A 17,529-nucleotide genomic window follows, 5' to 3' on the forward strand; every position below is an offset into this window, starting at 1 on the left:
ATATAATATGTTATATATATATACTATATATATATATATATATATATATATATATATATATATATATATATATATATAGTACAATACACAGTAACACACAATATAGAAACACAAAAAAAGAAGAACACTCACACGTTATTTCTTGATATTTCGACGAATATGTAAGTACATAAATGCAGGGTGCGGTGACATAACTTCCTTTTTTCAAACGCAAAACGCTTTCAAAAAAGGTTAAAGGGAGTAATCAGCACTATCTTTAGATAGAAAGTGATTATCCTCCCGTGGAGTGATAGATCCGTTCACTTGGTTGCTCTCGGGAAGGACCCAGAGGTCGTACACTCCAAATTGCGGAAAAGAGAAGGACATACGGAGAAAATCGGGACGGGCGCCCGAATGCGAATTCGGCGCCAGCGACAGCTCGACGTGGCGATCGACGCGCCAAAACTTCGAGGGAATCGGAAGCACGGGCATGTATATCGAGAGTCGAAACGGGATGGCGCGCGTATCGATTGTGGAACGTCTTCCTCCCTCCCACCTTCTTTCCTTTGAGCAGGGGAATGTCTTCCTCCCCTTTACGTCGCGGCTCCCTGCCACCACCTCTACCTGGGGAGGGGGGGAGCTACACGCACACCCTCGCACATATTGGGAAGACGGGGGAGAATGCGCAGGCGCCGCGCTGAATGCCGGGAAGGTCCGCTTTTGCGGGGCGTGAGGGGCGGAACGGGGCGAGAGGAGGGGAAGGAGAGGTGGCGGGAGAACTGCCTAGCGTTCGATGTGTGTGGGGACCGGGGGACATCGGGGGAGAGGGTGAAGAGAGGGGGAGTGCGTACAGGGGTCGCCACTGCGGTGTGCGCCCTAGACGGCAGTCGATTTCCAGAGTCGTGTGCTAACGGAAGGAATATAAACACGTCGTCGTGGGATCCTCCCCCGCCTTCCCCCCTTTTATCTTTTATTCCACCCTCGCGGAGAAAAGCAAGGGCTCTGTCCCATCTCCCCACCCCCCTTTCCCTATCTCGAAAAGCGTTTATTCAACCCCCTCCCACACGCCACCCCCATCCGATTGCCACACTACGGACGATAACGATAATGCCCACATCGCAGCCCGAACGGCGGCTGCAGTCGACGGCCGTGGAACGCTCATAGCGGAGTCGTCTCCTGTGACCGCGGCGGCGACCCTGGACACTTGAATTCATCCCTAGCACAGTGGGAAGGAGAGGAGAGGAGGTCCGAAAAGGGGGAAAGGAGGTTGCGAGAGGACTTGGCTTGGCCCCTGGTGGTTCTCTTTCTTGGCTCAGGTCATAGCCGGGAGGAGAGTGAGATAATCATCTTTGCATCTTTGACCCCCCCAGTCACAGGACTCTCTCTTCCACGTGCGATAACTCGAGGGACTGAGTGAGGTGAGAGACGGCGAAAGGTCGACCTTTGATTGTCAAGACCTCCTCCGTTGATAACGGTCACTCCTGAGGGTCGTCGTCCCAAGTGTGTTTGACTGCTGCCATCGGTGCTTCTGGTTTGCGTGGAGGATTCGACTTCGCCCACCCAACTGAGGAAGACCTTGTGAGTGTGGGAAGGGGCGGGAAGAATTGACACCTTCTTCTTCGAGGAGAAATCTCCTTCACCCCCACCCCTCCCCCAGTTACAAATATATTAGTAAGGATCCACCCCATTCCCCACACCCGTGCGGTGGTGTGGTAGTTGACGCCAAGGTGCGTCCTTCGGACATGAGTGCCCCGTGTTCCCTGGATACGCGACCCCACTGAGACATGGCCCCCGCGGACAGGCACCACCAGCACCGGGGCAGGCCCCCGTCCCCCGTCGGCTGTGGCGGCCCAGGTCGGCGGCGGAGGGCCCTCGCGCTCCTCCCGTTGCCCCTCTTCCTCATATTCTCGCTGGTGGCCCTCCGGATGCCCAGCCTCGCACACGGCTTCTCACTCGAGGGCTCGCAGACGTCCTATGCGCAGTTCCGCAAGTGGAATCCCGGTCTCAACGGTTCCTTGGAGTTCGAGTTCAAGACGGAGTCTGCGAACGGGTTGCTCCTCTACACGGATGACGGTGGGACGTACGACTTCTTCGAGGTGAAGCTGGTCGAGGGAGCCTTGAGGCTGCGGTTCAACCTGGGCGGAGGGGCGCAGATCTTGACGGTCGGACGGGAGCTGAGTGACGGACATTGGCACAAGGTGAGAGGGGACGATCCCCACCGCGAGTGTCCTTCACATGCATTCAATGCGTACCGTGCTGACGGTGAGAGGTCAATTGGGAGGGTTTTGCTCGGATTTCAGATCGCCTTTATTATTTCATAATACGATTCACTCGTACAATTGCTCAGTATGTGTGAATGTGTGTGTTGCGTATTCGGTTGTCGCATTCAAATCCCGGGCGATGCCATTTGGGCACCGATTCATCTTAACTGCTCACGTGATGTTATTTTATTTTTACCCAAGCTAACTGGGAAACCACGGGGTCTCTCAATGAAAGCCGCCCAGCCCCCAATTCTGTGAAAAATTTCACGCTTCGCAGGGCTCGGCTAGGCGTGAAATTGGCCCACTCTTGTCTGTAAAAATAAACATCGTCGTTGCTTTGGATTCCTTAAAATACGGAATTTATGCAATGGGAAATTTTTTGTATATTTCCCGCTCTGTTTTTTTTCACACTGTCCTCTCGTGACTAGGTTTTCAACACGGATAAACCATTGTAGGTGAATTTGAAGTGTCAGTAAAAGAAATGACCGCTATCGAAGAGCTATTCGATTACAATTGCCGGCGTTGTTTACTGAATATTCTAGTGATGGTTATCAAGAAACTTTTCTGTTACATTTTTGAAAAGGTTAGACTAATTTGACAACGATCGAGAATCACTGGCGGGATGAATGAGTATTAAATTAGATCACTGTGGGCACAAGGCTTGAATTATATGTTTGCGAATTTCATATTTATCTTCTTTTATAAGTGGTCTAATCTATTCATGTACGTATTTCGCGTAATGATTTGAATGCTGCTTACTCCATTGCAGATTGGAGGGGCTCACTTTATGCTACCTCCAATAAACCCCTTACTTTTCACAAAATCTGTGGATTGATGAAAAGTTCTTTTTTTAAAACTTTGGGATGATCGGGGAAATGGTGGTTAATTTCTTTGTAAACTTGATAAAAAATAGGAGAATTCGTTTGGAAAAGGCAAATTAACCCTCAAGTCGCAATTCAAACCAAATTTCATGCATGTGTGTATTCTTTCATTTTCACGATGCAAGGATATGAATTGAATTACTCACATAAAGCTTTAGCTGGGCTGCCCTATTTTCTTTCATTGCATTTGTTAAAATGTTTGAATGTCACCATAGGCACCTTATAAATGAAAATAGTTCCATGAATTGTAGAAGTTAAAAAAAACAACTGTATCACAATCTCTGAACGTGATGGTACTACGGCAAACACATGAAAACACCCAACAAAAATTGTTTTTTTATATTTTATGGGCTGCCCTACACAGTGTATAGATAGATGCATATTTGTGCGCCCTTTTTCTTTCATAGCTATCTGCATACAAGTCGATGAACAGTGTGATAATGTTATGGGATATTGTAAATCCTAAAAAATTGGCATATCACTGTCACAAGACCATAGAAAGATAATTACACTTTGTTTCATAGATATTCATCGATTTATTGAGCTGATTTTTACGACACGATATATGCAAAAGTTTATGTTGCCAAGCTTGGATATTTATGCATGAAAATACAGTTCACAATAAAATGAAGTAGATCAAGAGAGTAAGATGTTGTAAAATTATAATATTTTGAATGTCGAAAAATCCCTTTTCTCTTGGGAAAAATATATTTCATCACACTTCTGTGAAGAACTAAGGGTTTCATTTCTTTTGTTATTATTCATAGAGGAAACTTGATAGCAAGGAAGTAAGATCGAGGTGTAGGAGGGGGGGGGAAATACGTAGGAAACCTCCTTTGAGTGCTCAAACTTGAAAGAGTTTATCACAACGTTTCGGCGTTATTACTCGTATCTCTAGTGAGGACGAACCACAATTAAGGGGTTAAAACGTTAATCGAATGAATCCATTTTTTTTTCAAAAAATGAATAAAAAGGACGAAATGCGATTGATTTGAAACTTTTTCGGAATTGTCTATGTGAAAAAAAAATTTGTTCGCTAACACAGGGTGCGGCAACATAACTTCTTTTTTCATAAAGCAAAACCCCTTTAAAAAATGAAGTTACGTTGCCGCACCCTGTGTCAATGGTATGCTGAGGCTTTTATTCGGCAACGAGGCAATTAATGAAATAAAAACGATATCGCTTCTCTTTAGCATCTCTCGCTCACCATTCGATTGCCCTTCGATGGATCGGAATGAATGAATTGAGTTCGACCCCTTTCGGACGCGAATGAAACTGGGTTACATTTAATTGTCCGGAGAAATGAAAATCTCCCGTAGTATTTGAAACTTGATCTCGGATCGTGGGACGTAATTAATCGTCGCTCCAACCAACAAGTTGTGAATGTCCGTGCAGCAAAAATAAAAGTATCATCTGATTTCGAAATGTCGTTGCTCAACCTGTCTGGGGATGTTTCCCCCGACCCTCTTCCCAGTTTGTTTTGAAAACAGCGTGCAGATCCTAGGGAGGCTAACACAGAGGCCCTTCCGGACTACCCATGTACATAGGTGCGCCCATCCTATTTGAGAAATATTAATTCAAAGAGAGATATACACGTACAGAAAGCTTCATTTCGAAATCGCTGGAGGATCGCCAGAAAAGATCATAACGACGAAAACGACTTCCCTTCTTCCCCTGACGGTCTTGGGCTCAAGAATGACCTCCCACTACTCTCGAAAAAGCCATAGGGCATTCAAGCTATTAATAACCCTCGGTCACATCAAATTATTACGCCGTGTCAATACACGACATGGAATGCCTTACCGCTATCGTCTCAAGGACGCGGAAAATCGCAAAGGGGAAGAGACGTTTTCATTACTCCGATGTGAATGCATTGTGTAACAACATTCGCGTTAACTTTTAAGGTTATCATTTTAATTTTAGAATAATTAAAAAGGTCTAGATTTTATGTTTTTACGGCCGTTGTGGTGAAATTATCCATCGGCTATATTTCTGCTATAAGATCGTACAGATATTCAATACTATTATGGCACACAATAAATTTATATCACTAATAATATTGGACTGCTTTTTCACAATTGGGAAAACTACAGTATCCATTTGCATTCTCAACCTTTCAACTTGTATAGGGGTTTGATGGAAAGAAGAACTTACGTAATCTCAAAATCTCGCCTCGATAAAAAAATACCACGAATAAAATAAACATTTATCTGATAGGGATCTGCAGCTCATAAAGAATTTAACTGTATAATGTCGTCATCTGTTTATTAGTGACTCAACTAATATTTAGTGTCAGTAAAGAAAAATGCTGGGAAAGCAAGGAAGGGGAAGATAAAGATAAGGTGTTTTGGATGGCAGATTTGAAATAATTTTTGTATAAATTTTGAGCATCAGGATTTTGAGTTTCCTGGCTTATCCGAGGCTTAAATATAAGTTTACAAGTGTTTTAGTCTCCGAGTCCATCACAGACTCCTGCTGATGATAATGGCAATGAAATTGTTCATATATATATATATATATATATATATATATATATATATATATATATATATATATATATATATATATATATATACTTATTACAGTTTAACAATACAAGATACGTTCAATTCCTATTTGTAAATTCATAATTAGTTTTACTTTCAATCATATGTACGTGTCCTGTTGAATTCAGTAATGTAACTTGAGCTGAGTGGAGAATTAGACTTCATGACTATCGTAGTAAGAATTCCTTAAGATTTTTCGCCGGGAAAACTTCAATCGAATTTAAAGGAACTGTTGCAATTTTGCCCAAGATTAAAGCGTCTAACCATCTTGTTAAAAAAGACAATATCGTCGTTATGGTAGCGTAGTTGTTCAAGCCTTCGGCACTCGCACACCCTCCCCCTTCGGCACACGGATACCGACCGCCACGCATAAAATAGTCTTCGAAATTTACTCGTCAAGAAAACTAAATTCACGGTGTGTGAATTACATGCGTCTTAAGTACATATCTCTATAACACCAAACTATCCAAGCGAAATCAACCTGTCAATTAATTAGTACTGTGGCATTGTCGGCTCTCGATAACGAGTGAAATGAAGTCGGAACCAAAGGTGAGTCGGGACCCAAGGGAGGGTATAAAAGTATTATTTTATGTCTGAGTGAAATTCAAACATAAACGTTACTTAAACGACGAAAACTAATATATGAATAGCTGCTGTCCCCTGAGCTATTTGATTTTTTGCGGCCTCTTTTAACTTACCAATTGTTCAAAATTATAGTTTTTTTCTTCATAGGAAAATATTGTAATAATTAAATGTCCTCTTTAAAGTATTTCTATATTCGCTATTGTCAGAAATCTAATGTCGAAATACTTTTTGGAGGTGAAGTGGAGTCACGAGCGAGCAAGAGTCTTGGTTTTTGGGATATTTTCCCTCGGTTCCGCGAACTGGTACTTAATGTATCCCCGCTCATCGCTCGTTCTTCAGTGTCTCTCTCATCTTGTGGCCCCGCTTGGGCACTTCCCGCAAATTGCCCGGCGGGTTCATCATCCCCTTCGCACGCGTCGCCTTCCCTCCGCCGCGCGCCCTTTCTTCGTCACCCTCCTCCTCCACCATTATCCATCAGGCCCACCCGCTGTTGTTCTCTCGAAGGGAAGGAGAGGGGTGCTAATTTACATCTACGTGAACACCACGTACAATCCATCCGAAGGTGAATGGCAGGGGTGGGTGGGGAGGGGTTTTGGGAAAGGGAGAACACTACTAATGGGGGATAGGGAAAAGGGTGTTTTTAAGGGATTGGATCCGTAGAGGGGACCTTTAAGTTATTGCCATCACGTATTGTTCGCGGGGGGAGGGAAGGGGGTAAAAAGGATGGAGGAAAGAGGGTAAAAAGGATGGAGGAAAGAGGGGCCCTCCACTAAATCTGTTCGATGTGGCATCTATATTTGATTTGCGTGGTTTTTTTTCAAATTTGATATTCGCGGTGTTCGAACCAGCGGAAAATGTACAAGTCTGGAGACGTGAAGTGATTGATTGTATTATGAATGATACCCTGCCGATACTGCGGCCACCTTTCGTTGAATTTTTAAATTAATTCAGAACCGATATCAAACCCCTTTCCCTCGTCATACTATCCGATCCAACATCGAACTTTTTTTTTGGGGGGGGGGGGGAGGTGCTTTCATTTCACTGCAAGAAGGTCCGTTTTGAAGTGCTTGAACCTTATTTAGTGCCCCCCGAAAAGAAATGAAAAGAAAAACAACCCATCTTGGCTGAAACTCTTATACCTTTCTGGATCTACGCGAAACTAAGCCCTTCGACTCGTGTGAAACTCACACGTTCCGAGTATTTGTAGAATGCGGGAGGGGTCGGGAAATTGGTGCCATTGCTTTCTCTGAGCCTCCTGCGGTTAACTTAGGAAGTTTCAATGCCCATATACTAGAACCAATCGGATCCTAGATTGGTTCCTTTTCAGGATCATACGACATTTGAACCCGGAATCCTCCGTTCTGCAACCGAATCCCATAATCCCAAGGAGCTGGTAACATGCCAACGTTGTGAGCGTAAATTTTAAATGGGATAAGATCCTTGAACTCCCGGTTTTAAATCACTTCCACCCACAAGACTTTCGAATAAACCGTTTATTATTAGCTCGTTGGGAAATTTGATGCTTATTGGGGCCCTGAGATAAGCTCTTGCCAATGGCGGTGCCAGCCACATCATAATAAGCGCCGTCAGATTTTTTTCCAAAATTAAGGCATTATAAATCTGTTTTAAAAAACAAAAGAGCAAGTCATTAACTCTATTTCAAGTTGTTGTGGTATTCCAGCGTAGAAGCGAAACATCAATTATTATTATTTCCTTGAATAGTAGAGACCGTTCCCTTGTCACACTTAAGCACACCCTACAGCGGTTTCCCACTGAAATTTGTGCCATCACTGATGTGTGCGTGTGTGGATTTCGCGAGATTTCACGTATCTCGACATTGTAATATTGGTTGGTTGAGTGATAATTTGAAAATTTTTTGAAAGGATACGTGTAATGAAACCTCCATCCAATCCATTATTTCGTCTCCCTGAAACATAAAAACTCGCGAAATTAATGAATGGAAAATGCAAACGTTTTTGAAGAGTTGTAACAAATTGTAGCGTTCGCTCCACTAATCTATTAGATTTGACCGATTTGATTACTGAGATTGATTATTGTTGTAAATCTCAATCGCAAGAAAAAGTTCACTAATACCCGATAACACTAGGTCGAATTGAATTAGTTTTACCCCATTTTCAGCATTATTGTTATACGTTGTTAATATTATTCTCTACTATTTGTTATGTAATGTATTTGTAAACTTAGGAGAATGAAAATGATTAACTTCACACTAATCGACGGCGAATACCTTGAGGATTTTACGAAAGAAATAAATAAGGAGAATCGTAGGTAGGACAGCGTGCAAGTTGTTGAGAACGATTATGTGGTAAAAATAATATGCACACACTCATGAAGACATATTTGAAAGTCTGTGTCTTTGATTCTACTTGAAATTCGGAAAAGGGGGTAATTTACTCAATGTAATCATCTCCATCAATATTTTAATCCGAAGTTTGGTTTTTTACTTCAGCCCTTTTCTCAACCTTCTCTATTCAGTGTTCCTTTCCTCATCCCCTAATAGATTTCCTCTCTTTCACATCCTTATTATTTTGTCCCATGAACTTGTCCCTTGACCTTCCTAGGGGAAACTTCTCTTAAAATTTTACTTCTATTATGTTTCGAACTAACCTTTTGTTAGCATTTATGAGCATGGGTGAACATATACGATGATGAACATGTATTTGTGTCCTCTGTCATATTAATTGCGTCTCGTTACTAAGCCATAGTGCCTAAAGGGTAAAGAATTGAGTCTGGAATTGAATACTTAAAATATACGGTTATGCACTTTTAAATATGAAAAAAACGCAGAAAAGTAGACTACCCAATTAGAAACTCGGAGGTGTTCTGATTAGCGTTGCAAACCATGTCATGTGCTAGGGTTTCACCATCGTGCCCTATGCTACGTAGGGAAAACACATACGCACTATTTGCCAAGTGACCTTAAAGAAGGCCCTTTACTAAGTGAATGCATATTTGGAAAATGTAACAATGAAAAAGGGGAGTTGTGCTCTATTTTCCTGTAGTAAAACCCCACATACACGAGTGTGCGGCGAGTGTATGGGATTAATTTAAAAGACTTAGTATAATGAATTGAACAAGGCACAGAGAAGGGTATATCCAGGACAGGCAGTTGTCCCAAAGTAAAAGAGATAGACTGACGAACGGATAGATTCAAGCATTCATTTTTCCTGCGCACTATTCGAGACAACAACACAAGGGGCAACACTAGGTCAGAAATGGGTAGGCGCTGGTGATTATATGCAGTTAGGAACAAACAAATTATATTCCCCTTAAGCTCGCTTCATGGCTGGTGTTGTAACGCACCCAGCAACACCAACTTTTACCGGGAGGGGGCAGTGTGTGGTGTAGATAAAGATGTAGAGCTTATGAAATTGTCAAATGTCCTTTCTGAATGAGTAGAATGCTAACTGCGTTCCATACGAGCCCGCCCTTTTTAATGGGTTTTCGTATTTTTCTCCTCAGGACAGTTAGTTAAGTAGTTAACGAACAGTATAATACTCGTAATACAGCAGTGTGTCGCATTATGAGCCTGTGACTTTAGAGGCGGGGTTCATGAGTGGCATGTACATGAAATGGTAGAATTTCCCCATCTTACTTTCCAGTTCTGCATGACCTGTCTTGTTATGGTTAGTCTGTCGTATAAATGGTTGTGGTTCTTTTTTTATTCCATTTTTTTCGTACAACAAAGAACTTGTTTACTGAGTGAAAGTAGCACTTTTGTAACTTGTTTTTTAAATTAGTTTTCCTCCATCATGCTTACAGAAATGCATGATATTTGGGGTTTTTTACTGAATGTTTTTTTCCCTTTTCCCTTCCTCTTCAACATCATCTCTTATCCCTTACCCATCCCATCTGGTGCTTGCATCCCCTGCCACACACGTTTTCGGTGAATCACGGGGTATTTATGTAGACATTGATGAATATATATAACCTATTTTTCAATGATAGATCAGGTTGACCCCCCCTCTACTTTCCCTTTTGGTTGCTTGCAGGGTGATAAGGATGGTATATTTTTGTGGAAGTATTATAATGAATGTACAATCGCTGGTGACTTAACATCCCCCGCCACACGTCCTTGCGATGGCTTGTGGGGTAGTGTATAGATGCAGGAGGCGTGTCCAACAAGTTACTCATGTGGGAGTGGAATTTGTATTAGGGTATTGGCACAGTGCGCTCAAGCCTACCGACGGCATCGGTCACCTCTGTGGCGCTCGTTTGAAACGCTGACATATAGTATGTACACAGTGGGTCCACGGAGAGAGTTTTTGAGGTTTTGCCTCTTGCCCCTTTCCGTTGGGTGACTCGAACAGGCTCGAGCTCACTGATGCGTCTAGCAAGCGATGGCCGTGTTGTTGATGCGTAGAGAAGCGCGGCGGTAGAGATGTCGTTGCTTTTACTCATACGCCTTCTGTGATTCGGATACTGAATTTGGAAGGAGGGCATATAATTACGCCGGGTTCTGAGTTTCGGTGACGTGGAGAGCTAGTTCGAAACACTTCCGTTCTGATTCGTTCATCGATTCGATCTATGGACTCGCGAGACTTTGAAGACGGATCTGGCTCATTATTAAACAGTGCATTTGCATCTTAAAGTTTTGTTAGCGGGACTCGTCGTTGGTGGTAGAAATTTATTGGCGATGGCTCATCAATGTGATTGCGTCCGAAGTTTGGTCCAAATCAATGCTGTCCTTAATTTTAGTCATTGTTAAATGCGTAAGGAAATCAGGAATCTGTTCTCGTGAGACGAATTTTATGGCAAGCGTAATGGTTCGATTTGTCTCTATTTGAAATTACAATTATTATTCGTTATTGATTACATAATTAGATACGCTTTAATCCGTAGGCAATGGAATGACGTCTCGTAGGATAAACCACATATTCACTGCAAATGGTTTGATCTGCCCATTACGGTGAACCATGCCCTGACACAATGCGACAAATACGAGAGGGCAAGATACACTTAAGAGATGATCTAAATAATATTTTAGGGGATGACCCTGTATCCTTGGATAGAGTTTCAATCTTTTTGAAAGGAATTGACCAAATGGGAAAACTATAGTTGCAGTATGCTTTTTTTTTAGGATTGTGGTTTTAAATATTTATGTATTTACTTTTGTATATTTTTATTAATATGGTATTTAGATAATAAATCCTTTGACAGTATTGAAAAATGACCACAGCCGTCGAAGCACCCCAGTAAAAATTCCACTACTACTGCTACAGGGAAATGAACTCCGTCGATGCCATTAATCTTCTGGATGACCTGTTTTCTATGGTTCATTTTCTTAACGATGCACTCGTTAACTGATTGCTGTGGAAATAGCTTTTTTTTAACGATGCCAGTAATCGGATATGTTTTTGCTCATTAGAGGGGTATAAAACCTTAAATAGCGTGAGTGAATGGAAGATCGGATTCAGAAAAGGCCCAATCTTTGCTTATCTGTGAAACAACTCAAAAGGTTTAGACTGAAATATTTGAGGATTATTTCAATTTTATTTCTTTTTTTATATAAATTTTGGAAACACTCTGCGTAGTGTAGTCGCAGGTGCGGAAATTTCTATTTGATTGGTGACATTGCTAATCGCGGTGGAGAAGACGCGAGGACGTGCTTAAAAGTAACCTCTAGGGTTTGATGGGAAATTCTTTGAAATGGATATGATACGGACCTCTGAGAATTAATTGTTCAATTGACCGACTGTCATGTGTTTTTATATCCTCAACACAATCCAACCTTCATTTGTGCAGGATGCGTGTTCCCTTTATCGCATCGTAGAGAGAGAGAAATGGTCAGAGTTCTAGATCAGTTTACTCAAGGGCCGCCCGCTCGTTAAAGAGTGCAGCGGATTGTGATTCGCACAATTTGGATTGATTAGTCACCACCGTAACTAGTTGGTGAAACGGCCAAACCTCCGGTCGGTGCTACTGTTAAAACAACAAGTGTGGCCGACCTGGTTCGTCCTGGTGACGTGCGTGCGTGTCGAAGTGGGTGGATGGCGTTTTCACAGTCCCCGGCGGTCGACTCCCTCCGCCGCCCCTCGTCCGTGCGTGCGTGCGTCGTTTGCTTTGAGCGCCGACAAAGTAAGAGAGAGAGAGAGAAATGAAACCTCGGGCCACGTTGTAATTTCTCTGGCATGAATGGCGTTGCACGCAATGGGATGTTTGTTTTTGAGAATGACATTTCGTGCGAGGAGTACTGAAGTGTATTGAATATGTTTCGATGAATTTACGAGTTAATAAATTTCATCTAAGATTTTATTTCAAAATATATTATTGAAAACGTTTAATAGTATTTTTATATTTTTAACTTTCAGTGCTTCATTTCGCCATAGAAGATTTCACTTCGTACGCACTATTTATTTTTTATGAGAAATTGTTTTTTTCTCGGGAATTTGACATTTCCGTCTTCAATCTGTATTTAATCAGCGTTCGAATTGGAAAAATTTTCCGTTCCCTCTCTCAAAACTTGAGTGTGATTTTTGAAACGCTTTCTATTTCAATTGCTCTCTTATTTAATATTCTCCTTTAGATTTACACTATTCTCAATGTAAATTGTTAATTGAGAAGTCTAGTCGTGAGTTATACTTTTCTGTTCTTTCCTTTTAGAAAACGTCAATCTTTTTCTGAAGTAGTATTTTATTTAATTTTTTCTGGTTTTAATTTTACTTCATTGCTTGATTACTGCAATAAATCACGGTTTGACTACTTCTTGTATATAGACTGTGAAATACGGCCCAAAAGCTGATTACTCATTTGATTTTGATTTTATTTATATCTTTTGTGATATTGATTGATGTCATGTGATGTCATGTTATTTTTTCCAAGGCAAGTTAGATTATAATACTTGGGACTCTTGTGCCAGCTGACATTGTCTATCTCCACATGTAAATTTTTTATATAATAATAATAATAATTTTGCATTTGAAAATGAAACGTCAATTTTGTCTGAGTAAGATGGATATTCCGAGTCCCTCATCTTCGACCTGAAGACGCCGAATGCAACTTCGGCGAAACTGTTGTCTGAATCAAACAACGACGCGGTGAAACCCGACAATGCAGAGTACTTTGAGTAAGATGGACTTAATATAACTCTCGTGCTACTGCTGAAAATGCGCATTTTTTTCAAAGAAACGTGAAATCATGGGTCTCATGTACGTAATATATTTAAAACCACATTATGACCCCCCGCGGGTAGGGGGATAGAGAATACTTGCGCAGTATCCCTGCTTGTCGTAAGAGGCGACTAAAAGGGCGGGGAGAAAACCCCGAAATCAAACCCCAAGCCAGCAAGGGATGCGTCCGGACAGTGCTGTGGATCCACTGTCTGTGAGCGGCCATACCATCTGGCCTGCGATCCGCCCAGGTGTTTGCCGTGCCTGGAGACCCGTAAGGGAGAGAAGGGGATCCTGGAGGGTGAGCTTTCTGGTTCCCAGCAGGGTGTCGGATGCCCTGTATGGACCGGGGAGTGATACCCCTCTTCGGCCCCGGATTTCGTGTAAACGGGAGGCCGGGAGCTAGCCACTCCCGGTCAATCGGCTTCCGTCGCGTTTTCGCTCCGGTGGCGAGTGCCAAGGTTGTGGGGGTCTGCGTAGGGAGGTCGGAGATGTAAGGGTTTTGGTGGGCCCTTGCACCGAAGATCCACCCCGAAACAGACAACCACTCCAGAAGCGCTATATCCCTCGAGTTAGCCCTGGCGACCGCTCCGGTTTGGCGGAGTGGCGTCCCAAATGTGTGGCTCCGTGGTGGGTGGGGAGGCCGAGGGACGAATCATTTACTATTATGGAGGAAAAACCCTTTCCACCACTAAAAAGATCCCATCCGGACACCGGCGGGGGAGAAAAGTGTATTGGCGCATGTAAGCGCTATTTAATTATGTCGTGCATAAAGGAAGGTGAAACCTTGAAAAAGGTTTCTCCTTTCTTAATTCGCAGAGTGTTGTCACAGATTGTGCCTGGGGACCCAAAGTGCGTGAAGAAGCTCCGGGATGGTACACTTCTTATAGAGACCCTGAACGATACACAAAGTGAAAAACTGCTTGCTATGGGAATGCTCCATGACATTCCGATTAAGGTGGAGGTGCACCGCACTCTTAACACCTGTCGGGGAGTCATCAGTCACTACGACCTCCTATACGTGGACATCGAAGAAATCAAGAGAGAAATGTTCTCTCAGGGAGTGACTGATTGTCGTCGACTCACCACAAGGCACAACGGAGAAAACGTAAACAGCACCCCCGTGATCTTGACGTTTGCGCGTGATAGACTACCCGACAAGGTGTTTGTGGGCTATGAATCGGTACCAGTGAGGCCATTCATCCCAAATCCCGTGCGTTGTTTCAAATGCCAACGGTTCGGCCATGTCGCGTCGCGCTGCGAGGGCAAGGCCACCTGCCCGCGCTGTGGCAAAGACGCGCACGAGGATAAAGAGTGCTCTTCGGAACCTCTTTGTGTGAATTGCGAGGGTACACACCCAGTGTACTCTCGTGATTGCCCGAAGATGAAAGAAGAGAGGAAAGTCATGGAGATAAAAACACTGGAAAAAATCCCATATGCGGAAGCGAGGAGAAAATACAGGGCGCTAATCGCCCCAACTTTCTCCCGGTCCTTTGCTTCCGTTGCAACCACGCCATGTGTAAAGTGTACCATCGCCACGCAGACGGAGATACCGAAAGAATCCCCAATGGAAAACACGCAAGTGCCTAAACCCAAAAGGGTGAAGGATGGAAAGAGTAAGGTGGACAAGGAGCCACCTACTCCTGTGGGCCCTTCAAAGAAGAGCCCACTAAAAACCACCAAGGGGAACACGCCAAAAGGGCGTGAGAATACACCTTCCCCGCCGCCTCCAGTGAAGCCAAAGAAGCCGGAGGTAATTGAAGAGGACCAGAGTATCTCTGATACAGAGGTCTTCGCAAACGAGTGGAAGAGGAAACATCGCTTCAAGCGATAACCTCAATAGAGTTGGTCATCTCCCTTTTTAGTCAACTTATTTATTTATATATTTATTTATTTATTTATTTTAATTTAACATTTTAAATGTGTTCCATTCTGCAGTGGAACTGCAATGGTTTTTATCGGCACAAGGAGGAGCTGGCCATTTTAATCCAAGATTTTAAACCCTCTTGTATTTGTCTCCAAGAGACCCATTTTAAGGCTGAAGATAAGGGTATTCTGAAGGGGTTCACTGTTTTTAGAATGGATGACCTAAGTGGCCAACGAGCCCAAGGGGGAGTAGCAGTTGCGGCCCGTGAGGCCCTTTACACCTCGCGAGTCCAACTGAACTCTCCATTCCAGGCCGTCGCTGTCACGGTGCACACCCCTGAGAGGATGACGTTATGCAACGTGTATCTGCCAGAGGGTGCACCGGTGACTCGCCTGAACCTTGAAGCCCTTGTCCACCAGCTTCCTCAGCCGTCCATTTTGATGGGAGATTTTAATGCCCATGAGCCTCTGATCCAGCTTCAATGGGGAATTCTCAGCAATAGATCTTTGTCTATGCTCGAGAAGTCTAGCCCCAAAGCTGAAAATGTCCACCCACAACGATCTCTGTGGGAGTGACCATTTTCCTCTTCTACTCGTTAAAGAAGACTCTTCGCCCACCATTTCAAAACCTCCGGAAAAGTGGCGTATTAACCGTGCGGACTGGCCACTTTTCAAGCGTACGTTTACATATAAACACGACGCAAGTTTCGACGCGTTGCACAACGTCGATAAACTAAGTTCAACGCTGTTGGCGGCAGCTACCAAAAGTATCCCTCGTACGTCCGGGAATATAAATCGAGCTCCTGTCCCTTGGTGGAACGGGGAATGCGATCGGGCGATTCGGGCGAGGAAAAAAGCAGTGAATATTTTTAGAAAATATCCCACGGCAACTAATCTGGCATCGTACCGCCGCCTGAGAGCGCGAGCTCGAAGGGCCGTGAAGGAGGCCAAGAGGGCTTCCTGGATAGAATACGTCTCTACCATCAACCATCGTACGCCACTTGGTCAGGTATGGGACAAAGTCAAGAAAATCTCCGGGTCCAAGGGCTCATTTGTCATCTCGCCATTGCTTGTTGCTGGCCGGGTGGTTAATTCACCTGCCGAAATAAGCAACATATTTGCCAGTCAGTTCGCGGCCAATAGCAGTGACGAGGGCTATGCCGCGGACTTTGCGAACCGGAAGAGGCGATGCGAGAGAGTCCCTCTCAATTTTGGTGCAGGTCCTACAAGCGAATATTACAATGAGCCTTTCACGTCCTGGGAGCTTAAATCCGCCATCGAAGACTCCCATTACACCTCGCCAGGGGCGGACGAAATCCACAACGCATTTCTCCGGAACATTCCGGAAACCGCGATTGGGGAGGTCCTAAATACCCTCAACCAACTCTGGAACGAGGGCAGTTTTCCAAATGCCTGGCGAGAGTCCATCGTGATACCAATCCCAAAACAGGACAAGGACAAAAATGACCCGAACAACTACCGTCCCATATCTCTCACCAGCTGCCTGTGCAAGGTGATGGAACGGATGGTAAACCGACGTCTCATGTGGTGCTTGGAGAGTCGACACCTGCTCTCCGACGCTCAGTGCGGCTTTCGGCGTGGCAGGTCCACGACAGACCATCTGGTTCGCACTGAGAACTTCATCCAGGAAGCCTTTCTCCAACGTCAACACGTCATAGCAGTCTTTTTCGACCTGGAGAAGGCCTATGATAGTGTGTGGCGATGGAGAATCCTCAACACGCTCCACAAGTGGGGATTAAGAGGCAACATGGCCCTATTTCTCAGAAATTTTTTAACCAACCGCCTTTTTAAAGTAAGGACTGGGAAGCGCTTATCCCGATCTTTTACACAGGAGAACGGGGTACCCCAGGGTTCAGTCCTGAGCGTGACGTTATTTGCCATCGCCATCAACGACGTGGTGGAATGCATCAATGCCCCGGTGATGGCATCGCTCTATGTGGACGACCTAGCCATATTTTGCCGGTCGACACGACTGCCAAACGCTTCCAGGCAAGCCCAGGTGACTCTAAACAAACTGGGAGAGTGGTCGCGAAAGAGCGGATTTCGTTTCTCCATGGAGAAAACGAAATGCGTGCACTTTCACCGTCTTCGCGGTTACCACGTTACCCCGACCCTAACCCTGTTGGGTAGGATTCTTCCATTTGTGGAGTCCGTCCGCTTTCTCGGCATGATCCTGGACCAAAAGCTGAACTGGCGGGAGCATATCCGCGTGTTACGTGAGAGGTGTCGCCAAACCCTCAACGTTTTAAAGTTTTTAACT

The 17,529-nt window shown here is 44.1% G+C and overlaps 1 protein-coding gene across 1 annotated transcript in view; it reads left to right on the plus strand.

Moving 5' to 3' along the window:
* The first annotated feature begins 896 nt into the window (after nucleotides 1–896).
* Nucleotides 897–17,529, plus strand: part of LOC139688659 (neurexin 1-like) — a 184,938-nt gene continuing 168,305 nt past the window's right edge. Inside the window, exon 1 of the mRNA XM_071586228.1 lies at nucleotides 897–2,177. Within this exon, the coding sequence (XP_071442329.1) occupies nucleotides 1,764–2,177 (414 nt within the window). The 5' untranslated portion in view covers nucleotides 897–1,763. The remainder of the gene's footprint in view (nucleotides 2,178–17,529) is intronic.

The sequence above is a fragment of the Hetaerina americana genome, unplaced genomic scaffold (genome assembly GCF_022747635.1).
Source record: "Hetaerina americana unplaced genomic scaffold, ioHetAmer1.1.p SCAF_211, whole genome shotgun sequence".
NCBI classification, from domain to species: domain Eukaryota; kingdom Metazoa; phylum Arthropoda; class Insecta; order Odonata; family Calopterygidae; genus Hetaerina; species Hetaerina americana.